Source organism: Gossypium hirsutum, chromosome D12 (assembly GCF_007990345.1).
Source record: "Gossypium hirsutum isolate 1008001.06 chromosome D12, Gossypium_hirsutum_v2.1, whole genome shotgun sequence".
NCBI lineage: Eukaryota > Viridiplantae > Streptophyta > Magnoliopsida > Malvales > Malvaceae > Gossypium > Gossypium hirsutum.
In genome coordinates, this window is record NC_053448.1 from 50,762,249 (window position 1) to 50,783,028 (window position 20,780).

Consider the following 20,780-nt stretch of genomic DNA (forward strand, 5'->3'; position numbering starts at 1 on the left):
ATAATTAGCATGCGAATTGGGTGTAAATTGTATGGTTAGTTTGCTAGCCGAATAGAAGATAAGATGAATGGCAAAGCATACACATGTTTTGTACTTAAATGGGAAGTTAGGCATGTATGTCTTATTAGTTGAGTTTTTAAAAAAATTGTGCATATTTGATAAGGTTAAATGCATTTGTGGCTAAGATGTTTATATGCTAAACTTGACTATTTGGTGAAATTGATTATGCTGCATTTTCTAATGGACAATAAGCCGAGCGATATGGATTGTTTGGTTTTATGCACATGAATAGAAGTATGAATTGATATGTTTGATATTCTGCTTAAGAAGTAAAAAAAAAATGCTTGGATGTCTTAATGTATGCGCATGGAATTTGTAATGTGATGAGTCATCTTATAATTTGATTTTTGAATGATATGAGTAAGAGGTATATATGTTTCGAATGGTGGGATTTTAAAACATGTATAATATGACTATTTTGAGTCGTGTTTTATATGGAAATTCCTTGTAACCCTATTCCGGTGACGTATACGGGTTAGGGGTGTTACACTTATAATTTCCTCTGGTTCCCAGGTAGCTTCTTATACTTCGTGTCGTTGCTAGAAGACTTTTACTAAAGCTACATTTTTAGTTCTCAGTTTTTTCACTTCACGTGCCAGAATTTTGATTGGTTCTTCACTGTAAGTCATTTTAGGTTGAATCTCGATATCTATCGGAGATATAACATGTGAAGGGTCTGACCGATACTGTCGTAACATAGACACATGAAAAACATTGTGAATTCTGTCAAGTTCTGGCGGCAGAGCTAATCGGTACGCAACAGGTCTGATTCTTACAATAATTTCATATGGCCCAATAAATCGTGTACTCAGTTTTCCTTTACGGCCAAACCGAAGAACTTTCTTCCAAGGTGAAACTTTGAAATACTTTGTTACCAACTTGAAATTCTATCTCTTTACGTTAAAATCTGCATAAGATTTCTAACGATCAGAAGCTACTTTCAAGCTATCTCGGATCACTTTCACATTTTCTTCAGTCTCACGGATCAAATAAACTCCATGTATATTTTTCTCATTGAGTTCAGCCCAATACAAAGGAGTTCGACATTTTCGACCATACAGAGCTTCATAAAGTGTCATTTTAATGCTTGACTGAAAACTATTATTATATGCAAATTTGACTAACGAAAAATATTTTTCCCAATTGCCTTCGAATTCTAAAACACAACACCGAAACATATCTTCTAGAATCTAAATCACCTTTCAGATTGACCATTAGTCTGAGGATGAAACGCGATACTAAAATGTAATTGCATACCCAGATTCTTGTAACTTGTTCTAGAATCGGGATGTGAAACGCAGATCTCTATCTGAAATAATGGAGATTGAAACTCCATGCAATCTGACAATCTCAGAAACATATAGTTTCACTAATCTGTCCAGAGAGAAATCTATATCTACCGGAATGAAATGTGCAGACTTTGTCAAACGATTGACGATAACTCAAATGACATCTTTCTTTTTCGGAGATAGGGGTAACCCCGATACAAAATCCAAAATAACTATTTCCAATTTCCATTCCGGTATCGTCACTGGCTGTAACAATCCTGAAGGTACCTGATGTTCAGCTTTAATTTGCTGACATATCAAACATCTAGATACAAATTCAAAAATATCACGTTTCATTCCTGAGTCATCGGTGTAGCTGTCATTCGAATTTCACATCTTTCTGTAATAGCCGAGTCATCAGTGTAGCTATCATTAAAAACCCTTTTACAAATCTCCGATAATAACCAGCTAATCCCAAAAAACTTCTGACTTCAGATACAGTTTTTGGTGGCTTCCAATTAACAATAACTGAAATTGTATTCGAATAAACTCTAATGCCTTCAACAAATACTATATGTCCAAGAAAACCAACTTCCTGAAGCCAAAGTTCACATTTGTTAAATTTAGCATATAGTTATTTTTCACGCACAGTTTGTAAAACAATTCTCAAATGCTTGGCATGTTCAATCTCATATCGGGAATATACCAGAATATCGTCAATAAACACCACCACAAATTTGCCTAAATACAGGCTAAAAATTATGTTCATTAGATCTATAAATACTGTAGGTGCATTTGTTAAACCAAACGACATCATAAAAAATTCATAATACCCGTACTTGGTTTTGAATGTTGTTTTTGGCACATCTTAATCTTTCACTCATAATTGGTAATAACTAGAACGGAGATCAATCTTTGAAAACACGGTGGCACCTTTCTACTGATCAAACAAGTCATCAATACGAGGCAGTGGATACTTATTCTTGACGGTAACTTTGTTGAGCTGACAGTAGTCAATGCATAATCTTAAGGATCCATCTTTTTTCTTAACAAATAGAACTGGTGCACCCTAAGATGGAAAACTAGGTCGAGCAAAACCTCTGTCAGTTAGTTCTTGCAACTGTGATTTCAACTTTTTTAACTCTGTAGGAGTCATTCTATATGGTGCTATAGATATTGGTGTTGTTCTCGGTACAAGATCTATAGCAAATTTGACCTCTCTAACTGGTGGTAATCTAGGTATTTCCCTTGAAAACACATCAGGATACTTATAAACCACTGGCACTGATTTAATCTTTGTTTTAGACACTTTAGTATCCAACACATAAGCAAGATAAGCATCATACCCTTTTCTGACATATTTTTATGCTGACATGGCTGATATCACATTAGACAACCCGTCCAATTTATCAGATTCAATACAGAGCATTTCACCATTTTGACAATTCAACACAATCTGCTTTTATTTAGAATTTACCAGGGCATCATGCTGAGTTAACCAATCCATACCCAAAATTACATCAAATTTATAAAACGATAATAACATCAAAACAATCGGAAAACAGTAATCCCATATCATTAACGGACAATTCTTGTAAATTTTATCTACCATTACATACTGGCCTAGGGGATTTGATACTTTAACCACGAATTCAGCAAACTCGACAGACAAATTTTTATTAGATACCAAATTCGTGCAAATATATGAATGAGTTGAACCAGGATCAATTAAAACAGTTATATCAGTATCAATAAGAGAGAAAGTACCAGTAATGACATTTGGTGTAGAAGCATCTTCACGAGCACGAATAACATATGTTCTAGCTAGTGCTCATGTTTCAGATTTGACAGTTGAATCTTTTGTCGCACCCCGACTACCACTCATATTGCTAGGATTACGAGGTGGTCTACCTCTTGTAGTGGGGTTGCTCGGCCTTGAAATTTGAACAGTATCTTTTTTAGGTTTTTCCAAGCAGTCTCTGAGATAGTGGTCAAAGGAGCCACATCTAAAACAAGCTCTATTTTTCATGCGGAACTCTCTAAAATGTAGTTTATTACAGTACTTGCATCTGGGTTTGGTGTTTTTAACGCTACCCGCACTTGCTACAGATGTAGCCTGCGATCTTGGACTGGAGCGTTGAATACCATCTCTACCTGAATATCCCACAGAGGTAGTGGGACGATCATGATATTTCTTTGATTTCTTTGATGCCGACTGATATGACTTTCCAGTAAATCTTTTATTTGAAGTTCTGGATTCCATCTCAACTTGTCTCTTTTCTTTATTCAATTCTTTAGCTTTATGTGCTCGATCAACCAATACAACAAATTCTTTTAATTCTAAAATTTGACTAACAATTTTATATCTTCATTTAAACCCTCTTCAAACTGCTTACACATTACGATTTCAGTCGGGATACATTCTCTGTCATATTTACTCAGTTGGACAAATTTTCGTTCATATTCTAATACTGTCATATGCCCCTGTTTAAGCTCCAAAATTTTTTTCCGTTTCTGATCAAGAAATCTCTAGCTGATATGCTTCTTTCTGAATTCAGTTTGGAAAAATTCCCAAGTGACCCTATCTTTTGGTACAACAGAAATTAGTGTGTTCCACCATTGGCAAGTCGAATATTTTAACAGAGACACTGCACATTTAAGACATTCTGCCGATGTACAAGATAGTTCGTCAAGAACTCTGATAGTGTTTTCCAACCAGGATTCATCTCTCTCAAGATCATCTTCGACGGTAGCTCTGAATTCTTCTGCCCCATATTTACAGATTTTATCAATAGGAGACTGACCAGCACTAACAAGTTCTGAACCTTGAGGCATATCGGGAACCGATTGAGAAATAGGAGTGGGTAGAGGTTGTTGTATAGCCGGATTTGTTCTTACAAATTTTGTAAACCAAACATTCATCATTTAGAAGAAGGCTTCTTTAGCCTCTCCTGCTCGGCCCTCAGATACAAGCCTTCTACTACTTGAAGTTGCTCTTTCACAGAAGCTTGAGTATTGCTTTCAGCTTCTTCAGAATCAGCTTGGTTAGATGACATTACTATATGAAAAACATGTTTTAAAATGGTTAGGAGATATCATACTATCACAGGTTATATAATGGCATGAATAGCTAGACTCGTATATACTATGTTAGTCTGAGAATCAATTAAACAGTGGATCTGATACCAATAAATGTAATACCCCTAACCCATATCCGTCACCGGAACAAGGTTACGGAGCATTACCAGAATTTATAGATCAGATACAGACATTTAATATCTTTTAAATTTCATATCAAAAACTAACCATAATCGGTCATATTGTTCCTTATATGAGCCATCGAGGCCCAAAATATGCATTAGAAACAAGTCGGGACTAAACTAAGTACTCAGAGAATTTTTTGTAAAATATCAAAATTTTTCCAAGGTGTAGGGGACACACACCCGTGAGGTTATCACTTGTCTCAGGCCGTGTGGGCATTTGAAATAGGGGCACACGATAGTGTCCCAGCCCGTGTCCAAATTTAGGAGCTTACTAACTTGGGTCACACGACCAAGCCACACGCCCGTATGCTAGGCCGTGTGAACATACTGACTTGCATATAATAGGTGCAAAGGTCACACGGCCTAGCCACACACCCGTGTGCTAGGCCGTGTAAAAAATTTTGAGTATTCTGTTTTGCAATTTAAATGATGCAGAGGACACACGGCCAAAACACATGCCCCTGTGCTAGGCCATGTGTCACACACGGCTGAGACACACGCCCGTATGGATGAAAATAGGCCATTTCCAAGCCATATTTCTCACCCAAATTTAGCATCAACCTAACACAACAATTTGCACATTCACAAACCCTATCAAAGCACTCAAAACAAGCCAAAATCATGTCTTAAACATTACATATTACCACATACAACCAATGTGTTCTTGGGCACCTCAAATGACAATTTATTATCATGTCATCCTAATATTCGTACTCTTTTAGGTACCAAATGCATATATGCATAATCAAACTCATACTTCAAACATGATAAGTCTACTTATATATATACAGCAAAACATATCCATCATAAGCCATTCCAATGGCTATTTACAATCAAAACATTTGCATGCCAAAATTGGCTAATTAACCTATACATTCCATTATTAAAAACATGAAAATTGATGCTTACCCAATTAAGCCAAATAAGCTTGCTCAAAACTCAATTTCCATGGCTAGGGTTTCCATATTTTTGTTTAGGAAAGATGATATAAAATGATGACATTTTTATTATTTAATCATTTATCATCTTTTATTATTTCACTTTCCAATTTAATCCTTTTATTTAATGAATTTTCCAATGATGACTAATCATACTTATCTACTAACTCCACTAATTGGTCTATTTGCCATATAAGGACCTCCAATTTTGAATTCCATATCTATTTGATTCCTTTAGCTACTAGAATTCAAATTTTACACTTTATGCAATTTGGTCCTTTTCATCCAATTAGACATGTAACCAATAAAATTTCTTTACGAAATTTTCATACGATATTTAAATCTTAATGTAGACCATGAAATAATATTAAAATAATCTTTCTTACTGACTCGAATTTATGGTCCCGAAACCACTGTTCTGATTTCACTGAAAACAGGCTATTATATTTAACCTTAAATGAGTCAATCAACTATGAGGTATGTGATCTTCAGATATATAAAAATTTTGAATAAATATTTCATATTTTCTTTGTAAAAAGAATACACTCATCTTTGCATGCTAATAATAGTGGTGATCAATATTTTTGACTAAGGAAATGTTGAAAAACTCAATTTGAAAAATATGCTTGTAAGCACACTGAAAATTTTAAATAAAATTTTGACATCTATGGTCTGTGATTTTTATAATAATAAGTATATTATCCAAGTTATACCTTTATATTTGGATTTGGCGGATTTATTTGTTCTCGACTTTCTACTACTCAATCTTTTCCACTAATCTCGATCTCGATTTGCTAGAGTGTGAGTTATGTTCGTAAATTGATGAAAACTATGTGAACTTCCAAATGAGCTGAAAACCAAAGATGAATTTTTATCAAAATATAGAATTTATTTTAAGAAATAACTTGATTATATTTTGACAGAATATCGATATGAGAGATATGTTTTATTTTAACTATTCATCACTGTTTATATGGAAAATAATAAGAGTGTCAATAGAACAAGGTGTACTTGAATAATAATATTTTAATAGGAAAGGCACACTCCTATTAAGAGTGTATACGAGGGGTAATGACCACACCCTCTCTTGGATTGGGGCATGGCCACCCCTACCTTTTAACTGAGCCTAGTTGGACCTTGTCATGTATTAGGTCTTTAATCAATTTATATAATTTATCCATACCAATAAATATACTTCTTATGCCCAATATTGTTTATTCATTTAATTAATTAATTAAATTATTAACTCAACTCAATTCTAATCTCGTTAAAATTATGACGACTTTATTGTACTAGAATCTATGAGCAAATTAATCTAATTAGCATGTTGTCATGAAATTATGAAGACTTCAATTGTTTAATTGCAAATTATTTAAGTAATAATTCAAAGAAAATAATTTAAGTATCAAGTCATCTCTTATTTTTAACAAGAAAACGCATTCACCGCGGATAGTGATACATGTGATTTATTAACGAAAAAACCTTGCAAACTTGAACCAATGTGACTATACACTTGACACAAACATAATATATATCCTTCAAACGTTACACATATCAATTTCCTAGACATGACAACACATACTTATGGCACAAGGCTTTAATGGTTCAATAAAATTTTAGGGAGTTTGAAATCAATATATGGGCAACATGTGATACCTTGACTATAAAAAAAATCTCGTAAAGGCTTATAGGCATCATGAAAAGGGGCCAAGGCACTCTTTCCTTTAACATTCACAACTTTTTCCTCTCATATTCATTTATTTATCGGCATCCACATTCTGAACATATTAATTTCCTACAGCTCTCCACCCATTAGGTGAACCACCACAAATCATCACAACCTTCTTTGTATCAATAATTGATGCGGTGAGCATGAATCGAACATGACACTTAACTTTCCCAATATTTTGACTTCCCCCAAGTCATGTATTTCTTAAAGCATTTCGTCTTCTCAAGCACTTAGCTTTTCGAAGCTTTCGATCTCCCCAAGTCAAGTACTTCGTCTTCTCATGCACTTAGCTTTTCAAAGCTTTTGGCCTGCCCAGGTCACATACTTCTTAAAGTACTTTGTCTTCTCAAGCGCTTGGCTTTTTAAAGCTTTTGACCTGCTTAGGTCACATTCACCTTCTCTAGCACTTAGTTTTTCAAAGCTTTCGACATTCTCAGTTCTATACTTCTTAAAGTACTTCGCCTTCTTAAGCTCTTAGATTTTTCAAAGCTTTTAACTTTCTCAGATCACGTATTTCTTAGAGTACTTTTCCTTCTCAAACATTTAACTTTTTAAAACATTTGATTTTCTTATGTAGTATACTTCCTAAAGTAACTCACCTTTCAAATACCTTGATCCCATTGGATACTTAACTTATTCACATGATCATTCATAAATCATTGCATGTGTGAAGGGCTAACGAATATAAGGGCTCGCGGAAAGGTTATTTGACAGCAATAACTTAAAAAGAAACTAAGGAAACATTACGATATTATTTCAAAGAGCAAGTAGTACAAAATGGGACACCCTAAGATTAATTCTACATCCACCACATCAATGAAACTACCAACAAAAGAAATAATAGCAGAATCTATATCCTTATCACCAGTAGGAGCAATCTCCTCGATAATTTCATCTCTTGTAAGTGCCTCGGCATCTTCGACGGAGTGAACCTCAACATTTATGACTTAAGGAGTGGCAGAGAGCAACATTTATGCCTTTCTTTGTAACTTTTTGGATTGATTAAATAAATAAAAATTTCCTCATAATTATTTAATATTCTTTGTATGTTAATCCTTAATAGTTTTGTAAATAAAGCACCTGAGTAAATGATTAATATTAGGGCTATTATGTCATTTTAAGTTCATTTGGAGAGATAGCTTATCTTGACTATCAAAGTTGGATTAAATCTTAAAAATAGTGGCATAGATGTGATTGTTTAGACTGACAATAAATCGAATAAGATCTAAGATGAATTTATCTTTTATTCACTTATGATGTTCATGGTGTGACTTACTTAAATCTTGAGTAAGTGAATGGTTATATGTGTATAACTCATATACTTTAATATATTGGAAACATGTATTCTCATGATAGTGGGTTAAAAGTTAGTATATTTGGTACATGACATAATATGGCTTCACTGACATTAGTGGAATAATAGTTACCTAAAAGAGTAAATGGTATCATCACATTGGCATTGAGTGAATTATAAAAATGGAATATGATCGTGAGTTATTTATTTGGGACAAATGACTAATCATTATTAGTATAAGTAATATTTTTTTCCTCAATGAAGATACAATTGTAACCATAAGACAAATATGAATTGTATTAGGTGAACATATTTAACCTAAAAGATTATGGATATCTTAAGAGGATAACACACGTATGATAAGATCATTGAATAAAAGTTTAACATAAGTAGCTTTTGTAATGATATATAATAAGAAGATTAGTCATGGTACTTTTAGTGGATTAACCCTATGGTTACATAACTTTGTAATTAATAGATGAAAAGTTAGAACTTAATCACAAATTTTCATGTCTCAATTATTTATGTCCAACTGGTCTCTCTGCTAACTTAATATAACTTTAAATAAATCACATAATAAAAATAGTAAATGAATGGATAGGAACAACGAATGAGTAATAGATTGCATAAATTACTATCCACAATAAATACATTTTCTCCGTAAAACAAAATATGACTTAGGATTAATTTACTTTTTTAGATTTGTATTTAATTGGATGAATAAATTAGATAATAAAGTCAAAAAGTGAAAATTAAATTATGCTATCATTGTACTTTAATTTTATTCAAATAATTAAATAAGCTTGCACATAAATTATAATATGATAAAATCATCATGATTTTAACAAAATTGTAATTATATTGTGTAACTTATTTAATTAGTATTAATTAATTAAATTACTCAATCATTTTTTATAATTAATTAACTCATTTAAAATTAGGGCAAACTATAAATTGTCCCTAACCTTTGATTAAAATTACATTCCAGATACTCAACTTTCAAAAGTTACATAATTGTCATTAAAGTTATCGAAATGCTACATTTTTTTCACTTCTCTGTTAACTTTCGTTAAGAAGGGGCTGTGACACACTAATTTAAAGGGTTAATAATCAATTTAGCCCCTGAACTATAACTAAAATATCAATTTGATACTTTTAAAAATTTTCTTAATAATAATTCTAGAAAATTTAAAGGGTAAACTACTTAGATAGTCACCCAAGTTTTAACGCGTTCCTATTTTGGTCACCATTCTTCTTCTTCTTTTTTAATTTAGTCACCCTGTTAGATTAATTGTCATTTTTAGTCACTCCACCATTAAAATGCCTTGGTCACTAAATGAAATGTTGACATGACAGTCTTTCAATTAGTATAATAACAAAATTAGCCCTTAAAACTTTATACATTTTGTCAGTTTGTTCCTAATTTCTAAAAAGTTCAACAAATTTAACACTCAAATTTTGTCAATTTAGTCCAAATTCAAAAAAATTATAATTTTAAAAACTTAAAAATATATAAAATTTATTATATATTGACATAAAAATATAAATTGTTAAAAATATATATATAATTACATAAAAACTTAAATATGAATTTGGTTGAGGGATTCAAATCAATCTTTCTTATATTTTAATAAAATGTTTTAGAGATTCAACAATATTTAACCTTCAATTTCTCTTGAATTTTTTGAATCAAAATTTTTTTCTTTAAACCCCACTGAACTAAACAAGTCCTTTGAATTAATTTTTCAAATCAATCACTACCAAATCCAACTAGCACCATGATCAACAGTTGGTTGAGGGATTCAAATAAGAAAGCCTTTACTTGTAGAAATATCTCTGACTCCATTTCGGCAGCAAAGTGCAAGGTTTTGAGGGATTTAAATGCTTAAGACTAAGCGGTACTTCATTGATCAATTTTGTTCTCATTAAAAGAAAAAGCGAAATTGAGTTTGGGTGTGTCTGTAAAAGAAAAAAAAAACGACTTTGGGTGTAGGTTTAATGGTGAGTGCTCGATGATGAAGTGATGATGTAGTTTCAGTCTAGTAAAGTTGGGTATGGATTAAGTATGGTATTTGAGATTGTGAGGTTTTGGTGGAAGTACGAGAACAATGGGAAGCTTGAGCATGAATGGGGAAGGAGGTGAAAGGATGAATGTTGTTTTGCAAAGTTTCTCTCTTTTGTTTGGTTGACCAAAAAATCTAGTAAAATGAAAGAAAAGTTTGAACTTTTTTTTTTTCTAATTTTTTAATCACACTGTTGTGTGGTGTCACATATCAAAAGTAAGAGCATTTTGTGGGTTCTTCATGATTTTGAATTATAAGTAAGAAAACTTATTTTGATTTTGGGTTTTGATTGATTATTTTTTGAATGTTTTATATTTTTGAATATTTTATTTATAAATTTTTAGAATTTAGACCAAATAGCAATTAAGCCTTTATGTAAATTTATAGTTTTTTAAATGTTTTATATTTTTTATGTCCTTTTATAATAAATTATATATATTTTCAAGTTCTTAACATTATAATTTTTTTTATTTAGACTAAATTGAAAAAAATGTGTAAAAATTGAGGGTTAAATTTCTTGAGTTTTTCTAGAATTAAGACCAAACTGACAAAATATGTAAAGTGTTAATGGCTAAATTTGTTATTATACCAATCAAAAGATCGCCACGTTAGCATTTCGTTTAGCGACCAAGGCATTTTAATGTGGAGTGACTTAAAATGACAATTAATCTAGTGGAAGTAACTAAATTAACAAAAAAAAAATTGGTGACCAAAAAAGGAACGTATTAAAACTTGGGTGACTATTTGGATAGTTTACCCTTTAAATTTTTAGGATTATTATTAAAAAAATTAAAAACATCAAATTGATATTTGGTTATAGCTAGGGGCTAAATTTGTTATTAACCCTTTAAATTAACGTGCCACATCACCCTCTTAATGGAAGATGGATGGGTGACAATAATGTAACATTTCGATAACTTTAATGACAATTATGTAACTTTTAAAAGTTGAGTGACTGAAATGTAATTTTAATAAAAGGTTAGGGACAATTGATGTAGTTTACCCTTGAAATTAAAACTGAGAAAAAAGGCCCAATAGAGCGGCAGTATTGCTGTTTAAAACTAAGAAAAAGAAGCCCAATAGCCGAAGTGTTGATTTTTAAAACCCATTTTAGTTGGCGATAAATACACCTTGGGGACTCAACTGAATCGCCTCCAATCCAAAACCCTAGGCCAGCACCAGAGGCAGCTCCAAAATGGTTCAGCGGCTCACTTACCGCACGCGTCACAGCTACGCCACCAAGTCCAACCAGCACCGCGTCGTCAAAACCCCAGGTATCTTCTTCCATCTCTCTCTCCAAAACCCAGATTCGTAAAGATATTTTGGTTTATTTGAATCCATGGGACGACTGTTTATGATCGATGGTGCATTGGCATGGCGGTGATTTCCTCTTTTGTTTTTGCTGCTATAGGAGGGAAGCTTGTTTATCAAACGACAAAGAAAAGAGCTAGTGGACCTAAATGTCCTGTTACCGGCAAGAGGATTCAAGGAGTATGCCTTTTTTTCCCTTTTGATGGAATTTATTGAATGACTGTTGAATTATTTATAAGGAAGTTGTTTCTTGGTTATGATTTTAGGGAGCTGATATGTGATTCATTGGAGATTTTGATTCATTCTTTTTAGGTTTCTGTGAAGTTTTGATCTTGTGATATTTTAGACTTAAATGTTATGGTAATTTTAACTTATATGTACGTTTAGGGTCATTTTGATCATCAGCGTTATTTCAATTTACATTGTTTCATGGCTTTTCAATTGAAGTACAATGTAGGCATACGGAGAACGAAAACTGGGTATTTCAGTTTGACTATAGTTTTCTCAGTTTCGCTTAAATAAGCCTATAATATTTTGCAGATTCCTCATTTGAGGCCTGCTGAGTATAAAAGGTCTAGGTTGCCTAGAAACCGTAGGACTGTGAACCGTGCTTATGGTGGAGTTCTATCTGGAAGTGCTGTTCGAGAAAGGTTTGTTCATCAACATTTGAGACTTTCTATGTCATGTTGCATTCATGTATTCAGCGGTTCAAGACATGTTTTGTTGATTGGGGATTATTGCAGGATCATAAGGGCCTTCTTGGTGGAAGAGCAAAAGATTGTGAAGAAGGTACTGAAGATTCAGAAGACAAAGGAAAAGCAATCATCCAAGTGAGAGCTAGGATTTGCTAATGGATTGATAGTGAATCTTGGAATAGTAGTTTGAGGGGATTTAAGATTTGGATTTATGTTTTTACATTTGTTATGAATCATGTTCTACTTTTTCATCTTGTCGACAAATCAACTTTCATGTCAAAATTTTGTTTTTGGAACACTCACTTTGTTTGCTCTTCTCCAAATTTGGTATTTCCACTGAATGTGCAATGTTGCCTGGTTATGCGATTGCCCCCACATTATTTGTTTCACCATTTGAGAAAAGTCCATGCTGACTGGCATTGAGTGTTTTTAGATGTTCTGAGCTGAGCAGTTCTCAATTGTTTCTGAATTAAAATTTCGCTTCTGGACGACTCTGACTGAGTTTGATGTTACTGAGTCAAGTAATATGGAAATTTAGATTTACTAAACAATTCTTTAATGAATAAATAAACATCTTTAAATAATATAGTTTAACTACTCTATTAGAAAAGAGTATTTGATACATATGGTTTTCTTTGCTTTTGTTAGTCCTTAAAAACTATTATTTGCGTTGTTCATTGGATTTTAATCTCTAAAATATCCTCGACTTTAACACCTACATGTTATCATATAAATTTCGCATGAAAACCACAGATTGAGATAATAATGGTTAAATTCGAATTAAAAGTCAATATAACTCTTTTCAAAATAAGGACATGAATTATAGAATAAAATCCCCAAGTTCCACTACTAGCATTAAACAACTTTGTGTGGATATGAACTTCCCAGTTTCTCTCTTATCCATTGAGATGAAGAGCTGCCTGAAGCTGTTCCTGAAAAGCTTATAGGCTTGAGTGAGTGTGAGTCGTGACTAATAGATCATTATTACTTCTCTATATAAAAATAGTAAGTCTGAAGTTTAGATCCTAAGAATATAGGAATATACAAATCACAAAAGCAGTGTGGTTCACTGATGAGTAAAAAAGAAGGAATAATTCTGGTGGTACATTTTACGTAATAAAAGGAAAGGGATGCTCACGTTATAACTAATTAATTATAATGCTCACGGTATAACTAATTAATCGTCTTTGAACTCTTTCGTTGGCCGTGCTTCGAAGCCCCCTTCTGTTCTCTTCTCGAGTGAATAAGGCATGTACGTTCCCAGAATTCTATCCCACATGACGAAGAACGGTTGTGAGAAATTGTATTTGGTCCCATAAAGCTGATGGTGAATATCATGATATGCAGAATTGTTTCTAAAGAAAATATGAAAGGGGTTTCCAGGAAGCATCAATCCGCAATGGTCATCAACTGTTTTGATGGTGGCAAAAGAGAAGAAAAAGATGGAAGTTCGTGGAGACATGCCAGAGAGGAGAAATGATAAGGCACCGCCTACTGTGTCACCAAGAAGCCCCTCCACTGGATGATTGTACAAAGCTCCAAATGCATAAGGAACAACAAGCCGATGATGCAGAGAGTGCACGTGCCGATATAAGAACTTGTTCTCGTGCATGTATCTATGCAGAAAATACTGCCACGTATCCAGAACCACCATTGCTGTGACAAATTGTCTAACTAGAGTAATAAAGGAAGATGACTGTTGTGCAGATGCCCCAGCATCGCTCCCTGACAACTGCAAAATGCAATGTTTGGTAAAATTAAATACAATACAGACAATTTGGCAACTGAAAAAGGAATGGAATCTTAGGTTCAATTAACAAAAACCAAAAGTGGAGTAAAGATAACAAAGGAAAATAAAAACAGTTAACCAACAAGCTAGAGATCACAAACACAAGCCATAACAAACCATACTTCCACATTTATTCTGCCTACCTCATAACTATTAAAGAATAAATTGAAGATGGATTAGTCAGTAGATACGCAAAAGAGAAGTGCATACTAAAACGGTAAGATTATAGCTGAAAATTCATATTACAAAGACAATTCAATGCTATGATTCTCAGACTTGGAGCAAGCATATAACTAACACGTGTGCTCAATCTTTCTAAGTTTTTCCATATAATTGGAGGACAATACTTACATACACGTCCAAAAATGTGTTATAAACGTGTAGCTAAGGGAAAACAAATGAGTCGGAACACCATAGATTCAATGTAACAAGGCTACTAGATGGGCTACGGGGACAGGACATGTGCAGTTGAGTATAGATAAATAAGTACTTGCTGTCCTATTTATAATAATGAGTGGATCAAAAGAAATCAAGTTGAAATCATGGCTGATTAGAGTATCCATCCAACCTTTGTAAGTCAGCCTGGACAAATATATTGCATCCAAATAATTAACTCCAAACACTTGCTTGTATCCTTGCAAAGTAATCAAGGGTAAGAATTTGGAATCATGCCTAGAGAATTTGGCAAAATCTTATGGACTAACTTACTTTCTGAGTAACGCAAGTGACAGTCTAATTCTAAGAACGAATAGCGGTACGATTGAAAAAAAAAGAAGGGGAAAGGCCCTAGCTATGAATACTGTCATAAAGGCTTCTCTAGTAAAGGAAATTAAAAAGGAGCTAAAATTCAATGAAACACAGCATCAAAAACCATAAGATAATCCTAAAATCAAAAAAGAAAAACAAGATCGCAACCATAAGAAGAAGAAAAAATCAGCTATAATTAGAAAATATAGTGAAAAAGAAATCAATCGTCAAAGAAAGTTAATTAATTTTAATTTTAGGAAGGAATTACCGTGAACAAAAGGATGGCGACAACAGCCTGAACAGATTGTTGCAAAAGAACGCCTTTAACGACAGTTTGTTTGGAGACCAAATTCTTCTCATCCTCATCCGTTTTCGAATGCAATCTATAATTTTCAAAAGACCCTAAACACACATATATTCCTGAATAAATCCAGTAAACAACAATCGGAACGATAGTCCCCAATAGTTCATCGGATATAGCAAAATCCATCTCCTCTTGCTAAACAAACTTCAAATAAAACCACATCAAATTTTGAAGAGGAATAATAATAACTTGGTAAAAATAAGAAAAGCACAGACGACTTTGGGAATTTTCTGGTCTGTACTCTGCCGTCTGTCCCTTATAGGCTTAAACGAGAATAATGGTCAAAAGTGACGTTTTTCATAAATAAAATAATAACAATGATTAAGAAAAGTCTAAGAGTATAGGAAACAACTACTAATAAAAAAAGTGAAGAAAGAAAATTCAAACATCTTATTTAGGGTTGGAATGAAAGTGAAACTTCTAAATCGACCAGAATTGGGGAAAGAAAAAGAACCGACGACTGCATTCGAATAAAGAAAATATCATCTGAAATAATAATTCGATACATGCGGCTCCATCATGAGAAATATTTAAGATATCGATTTAGAGTGATCAGGCGATTATAGCGTGATGGCAATTGATCTGGTTCGGGGATCTGGGAAAATAGAATCCCTACCCACTTCTTCTTAAAAAAGTTTTGGATCCGAGTACTTTATTATTGTTTTCGATTTCAGTATTTAAATACTGAATTTTATTTTTATATAATTTTTGATTAAATTTGAAATATTATGTAAAAATTATTTTAATTTTTTTGAAAAACCGATCAATTTTATTTCAATTACTTTTAAGCTTTACCGGCGTCCAAGTTTGAATTTTGTTTCTACTGTTATAGGTATATTATATAAAAAGAACACACACACACATGATAGTAACCAAAGTTTTGGCAGAAAAAAGAATATCGTCACACCCCCGAGATATTTACTTGAATAAGTTTTTTATATTATTTTAATTAAGATTTCTGAATTGATAGCGCTCCAAGATAATGCAAAACATAAAATGCATACTGAACACCAACTTCTTTCTGTAACCGATAACGACATCGTTTTGGCTAGAAAAACAAGGGCCCCTTTCCAAAACCTAGAGAGTACTAGCTTAAAAAGATAATGGAGAAACCAATAAACATTCAAGTAAATTGCTATTTTGATGTAGTTGTTGATGGTTCTTCACTCTCGCTGCCATGAACAAGCTGGTGATGATTGAATCAAGTCAATATCAGATTCATAATTAATGCTTCTATTATATTATTTATATACCAGAACAATTACTAGAGGATGAGTTAAAAACATACCAAGGAACCGATTTGCTCGTAGGCTTCCATTACTTTTGGATCTTCTTCATCTTCATACCCCACTTGTAATATTCTCGGTCCATTGACAGACCACAACGCCCTTCGACCCCCTTCCTGGAGAGATGAACAAAAAATCTTGTGATGCATGCAAGCAATACCTTTCACAGAGATGAATACAAATTCGTATAAAGTGAATAATCCTAATGCAGAAGATGCATTAAGGAAACCAAGGTAACCCGGACCGAAGTTTTGAATTTTAAGAAAATGAAAAAGTCCATGCATTTCGAAAGCATCTAAGTTGATTTCATAGCTTAGTTTAGTTCCATGAGAAATGATCCTCAAGTTTAGTCTAAAAGTCAGTGATGCACTTTCAACTAAATCCGTGACTGAAATTTTAATGATCTTAAATTTAGTATGTAGGTAAATAAAAACAAATCAGAAAGAAAAAATTGATTTGAACAGATATTAACACTGGATTTAGTTGAAAGTGTATTGATCACTCCCGGATTAAGTGGTGGAAACTTCCAATACTTTTTCCAAGTAGTAGAGACGATCATACCCTAGTTTTATAGCACCACCTGCAATAGTGCATTGCTAATATATAAGGGAAACATAAGAGTCAATATCTTCTGAGGACTTTAATAACATTCCTTGTCATTAATAGACACAATGAAAAACAATAACTCATGTCACAACTTTCATAGCTGGGAACTGAAGAACAATCCCCAGAAAATCTTAGAAGAAAAACTAAGAACTTTCCAGAGTCCTCTTCCAAAATTTCAGCTAATAGTTTTGTGGGTGCACAAGAAAGCTCTGCAATTTCTTAAAGGAAGTAGAATATGTTTAATGGGTTTAACAGTGTGCTACACTTAGATAGGAACAAAAGAAATATCACCAATTTTGACCTGTAAAGCAATCAGGTAAATAGCCTCCAATGCTTGAACACGAATCTCAGGATCCTTAACAGGTTCACGGTCAATGGAGAGTGCACTTCCAAGCTCAAGTGGCATTTTTGATGTGTCTTGTTCACCATATATCTGGGCAGAGGCCAAGAGATAAATGAGGAAAAAAATTCAAGCCATGAGCTTTTGCTGGATATATAAACAAGAAACTGATGAAACAAATGTGACACACCAAGCAATGCTGCCACAAGACATTCAAATCAAACTAAGAAATCTCTCTTCAGAGCTGACCAAAGTTACCTTGGTTCCAGCAGCCGGGAGAAGCAGAGCTGGCCAAATAAACTCTGATATCAAGAGCAAATTCTGTAGTTGATTCTCTGCTTCAAAGCAGCAGTTCCTAATAGTTCCAGAAACCTGTAACCATGAAAACAACCCGCTGATCTTAATAGGTCTAGTCAAGTACAAATTGGTTTTATTTGTATAAGCTTCGCCCCTAAGCTTGATTAGAGTAAGCTTTTACTTACAAAACATGGTTGAAAAGAAACTATTCACAAGCTTAATCAAACTCTCAAATTAGTCAATTTATCTACCCACCATACTCTGAACAAGTCTACTATTGAATATTGATCCGTCAGTTATGAAGTATCAGCTCTTTCAGTTTCTTCTTACAACAAATTTCTAGCTCATTAAGCTCTTCTAATGCAAATCTCAAATTAATCTTGGGTTATATTATGGGCAGGCTATCTTATGGAAAGCCTTCCGTTAGCTCCCCTAAAACGGTTATTCTTATCAAAGACATCTGCGAGAAAAAATGCAGTAATCATTCTGGGGCTGATAAACAACCACGGGTGAGCTTTGGCCAACAAGGAAAACTGTGACCAAGCAGATGCTGTCTCATTAACATGTAATAGGCCGTTAATGAACCAGCTTTTTCTGAGACAGTCCTAACTTGGCAACAGCAGCAAATTCTCTAAAGGACCTTACATGTTTATAGCAATAATGCAATGAAGCAAAATGATCGAATCACTGGATCCTAGAAAAGGCTATAAATATTTCAATGCAACTTCAAAGACTTTCCACAAGGTTAGAAAGAGTTTCCAAGATTTCTGGGTCAAGCGTTATTGCCATAAAGGACAAGAAGAAGAAAACTAAAAGAAGAAGAATATTCCATAAAATGAGTAATACTGAAGAAACTTACTGCTTCATTAATCAATTTTACATACCCCTTTTTTTCTCAATAGACTAGAAGAATCAAACTGTCTAATAATCTGCTTTAACAAGCCACGCTTGGGATCCAATAACATTTTCCTCCCCTCCTCTTTCTTTGAGATGTTTACAAGTATGGAACCAACATGATCAAAAGGGTCATCTTGTAAAGGTGTAACAAAAGAATGTGAGGCTGACATTTGAAGGATAAACATATAATACAAGTGTACAAGGCTATAAATGAATTGAAGTAAAAAAAAAAAAAGATGTAAAACACACCACTGGTTTCACTGGATCTACAGAATGATCTTACAAGCTTCATTACATAAAGTCCTTGCATCTTATCATCTCCAATCTAAAAAGCACAAAAGGTTGCACGATAAGTAAATGAAGTTTCCCAAAGATAAGGCAGAAAAAGAGCCATAATAAGAAGCTAGATATAGACATACAACATTCAATATAAATCTTGCAATAGTTAAAATGAAAAAATGACCTTTTTCCCAATATTTGTATGGATTTCAAAAAAGAGTAGTAATAGTCATAGGGAATAAAAAGAAAGCACCTGAAGCAAGGAAGAAATACCATCATCCAACTGTGTTAGATTAACCAGGAGCATAACCAGCAATTGAGTAATACTAGAGCCTAGCTTATACAACATATCCATGGCTATTTTAATCAACCCCATTTCAACCATCTTAGCAGCCAGTCCCGCATTTTGGGACAGATTTACAAGAGCTTCGGCAGCTGGTTCTGAAACTTCCTGCAACATTTATATATGAGAGAACCACCCCATCAAATGAAATGTGCTTGAAATCGAAAGATAGGTGCTTGTGTTAATTGATTCAAACATTTTCACTAAAATCAGTTAATGAAAAGCAGTAAGGATTAGCAAAAGAAAGTTTCTCTGTAAAAACATAAACACCTTATCATCACTCAAAAGCCTAGATAACGATGGAAGCACGGTGTTGGCATAGTTTGAAAGAGAGTGCAAGCCGTCCTCAGAGCCTGTTAAATCACGCACAATATCAACAGCAGCCTTCTTCACCTACACATGTAACATCCATAAATACCAATACAAGTAATTCAACTGAGCTTGAAACAGCAACAACCCTGAATGGAGAAACTTCTATACAAGTATATTTAAGGTTCAACGACTTGAATTCTACAAGTTGTAAAAGGAAGAACTAAAGCTGGGAATTAAATGGGGTTTTTTTGTATGAAGATGAAATGACCCAAAAATAAACTGTTTAGCTTAGTTCGAGTGCTGATAAGTAACTAAATATAGAGTAGAAGTTGAAAACTTGTTAAAACAATTTTTAAAAAGATAAAAACCAGTTTCGAGAATTTTACATCAATTTGTGGCGAATTATAAGAAGCAAAATAGATGGTCACAATGAATACAGGGAAACTTACAGGAGGAGAGGGGGCAGAGAGGAAGCCTATTAGCTCTTCCAGTTCAGTCGCCATTATCGTTCTTCTGTTGATGCTCGCGACGGCGAAGCAGCGAACAATTCGTAAATAAGTGTTCTCCAAATATGATTCAAAACGACTTCGTTCCAGATTTTAATATCTTAGGTTAAATTTTACAGGTCATCCCTGCATTTCACGTTTTGTATAATTTTAGTCTTCTACTTTTATTTGATCAAAATGGTCCTCTACTTTTTGGTTTGTTAAAATTTTAGTCTAGCTGCTAATGTTTTTTGACATGTTCTTTTATTTATATTTATTGACATGGAAAAAAAATCCTCTACCCTTCCTCATTTTATTAAGCTGCTTTTTTTTTCATGAAATTTCTCTTTCACCATTAATCCTCGCCCTTACACCGGGTAGGTGCCATCAATTTAATTACTTAAGGATGGAGTG

At 33.5% G+C, this 20,780-nt stretch overlaps 3 protein-coding genes across 4 annotated transcripts; 1 reads left to right on the plus strand and 2 right to left on the minus strand.

The window, feature by feature from the left end:
* Window positions 1–11,700: 11,700 nt before the first annotated feature.
* Window positions 11,701–12,919, plus strand: LOC107940656 (60S ribosomal protein L34). Its single transcript, XM_016874088.2, has 4 exons — window positions 11,701–11,889; window positions 12,027–12,106; window positions 12,467–12,576; window positions 12,670–12,919. Exons 1-4 carry the CDS (start codon window positions 11,811–11,813, stop codon window positions 12,758–12,760), a joined length of 360 nt encoding a protein of 119 aa, XP_016729577.1. The 5' UTR covers window positions 11,701–11,810; the 3' UTR covers window positions 12,761–12,919.
* Window positions 12,920–13,588: 669 nt separating this feature from the next.
* Window positions 13,589–16,188, minus strand: LOC107940654 (sphinganine C4-monooxygenase 1). The gene is made up of 2 exons (XM_016874087.2): window positions 15,426–16,188; window positions 13,589–14,353 (listed from the first exon to the last, which is right to left on the minus strand). Exons 1-2 carry the CDS (start codon window positions 15,645–15,647, stop codon window positions 13,799–13,801), a joined length of 777 nt encoding a protein of 258 aa, XP_016729576.1. The 5' UTR covers window positions 15,648–16,188; the 3' UTR covers window positions 13,589–13,798.
* A 330-nt stretch (window positions 16,189–16,518) lies between these two features.
* On the minus strand, window positions 16,519–20,499 carry LOC107940653 (protein HGH1 homolog). 2 transcript variants are annotated; one of them, XM_016874086.2, is made up of 9 exons: window positions 20,331–20,499; window positions 19,840–19,962; window positions 19,480–19,677; window positions 19,197–19,272; window positions 18,935–19,080; window positions 18,012–18,125; window positions 17,715–17,846; window positions 16,810–16,923; window positions 16,519–16,707 (listed from the first exon to the last, which is right to left on the minus strand). In XM_016874086.2, the coding sequence occupies exons 1-9, from the start codon at window positions 20,382–20,384 to the stop codon at window positions 16,657–16,659; spliced, it is 1,008 nt and encodes a 335-aa protein (XP_016729575.1). In that variant the 5' UTR covers window positions 20,385–20,499; the 3' UTR covers window positions 16,519–16,656. The 2 variants fall into 2 exon arrangements, with proteins under 2 accessions (XP_016729575.1, XP_040962936.1); XM_041107002.1 differs by lacking the exon at window positions 16,519–16,707 and having other exon boundaries at window positions 16,849–16,923; window positions 17,705–17,846; window positions 20,331–20,486.
* Window positions 20,500–20,780: the final 281 nt, after the last annotated feature.

What these genes read in the sequence shown, in the direction of transcription:
- LOC107940656 (XM_016874088.2), top strand. Translation starts at nt 11,811, where the DNA reads ATGGTTCAGCGGCTCACTTACCGCACGCGTCACAGCTACGCCACCAAG. An exon ending in CCGCGTCGTCAAAACCCCAG is followed by an intron (nt 11,890 to 12,026) that starts GTATCTTCTTCC and finishes TTGCTGCTATAG; the next exon opens with GAGGGAAGCTTGTTTATCAA. An exon ending in GGAAGTGCTGTTCGAGAAAG is followed by an intron (nt 12,577 to 12,669) that starts GTTTGTTCATCA and finishes GGATTATTGCAG; the next exon opens with GATCATAAGGGCCTTCTTGG.
- LOC107940654 (XM_016874087.2), bottom strand. Translation starts at nt 15,647, where the DNA reads ATGGATTTTGCTATATCCGATGAACTATTGGGGACTATCGTTCCGATT. An exon ending in TCGCCATCCTTTTGTTCACG is followed by an intron (nt 14,354 to 15,425) that starts GTAATTCCTTCC and finishes TGCATTTTGCAG; the next exon opens with TTGTCAGGGAGCGATGCTGG.
- LOC107940653 (XM_016874086.2), bottom strand. Translation starts at nt 20,384, where the DNA reads ATGGCGACTGAACTGGAAGAGCTAATAGGCTTCCTCTCTGCCCCCTCT. An exon ending in GTCTATTGAGAAAAAAAGGG is followed by an intron (nt 18,126 to 18,934) that starts GTATGTAAAATT and finishes TCATGGTTACAG; the next exon opens with GTTTCTGGAACTATTAGGAA. An exon ending in TCCCGGCTGCTGGAACCAAG is followed by an intron (nt 17,847 to 18,011) that starts GTAACTTTGGTC and finishes GCCTCTGCCCAG; the next exon opens with ATATATGGTGAACAAGACAC.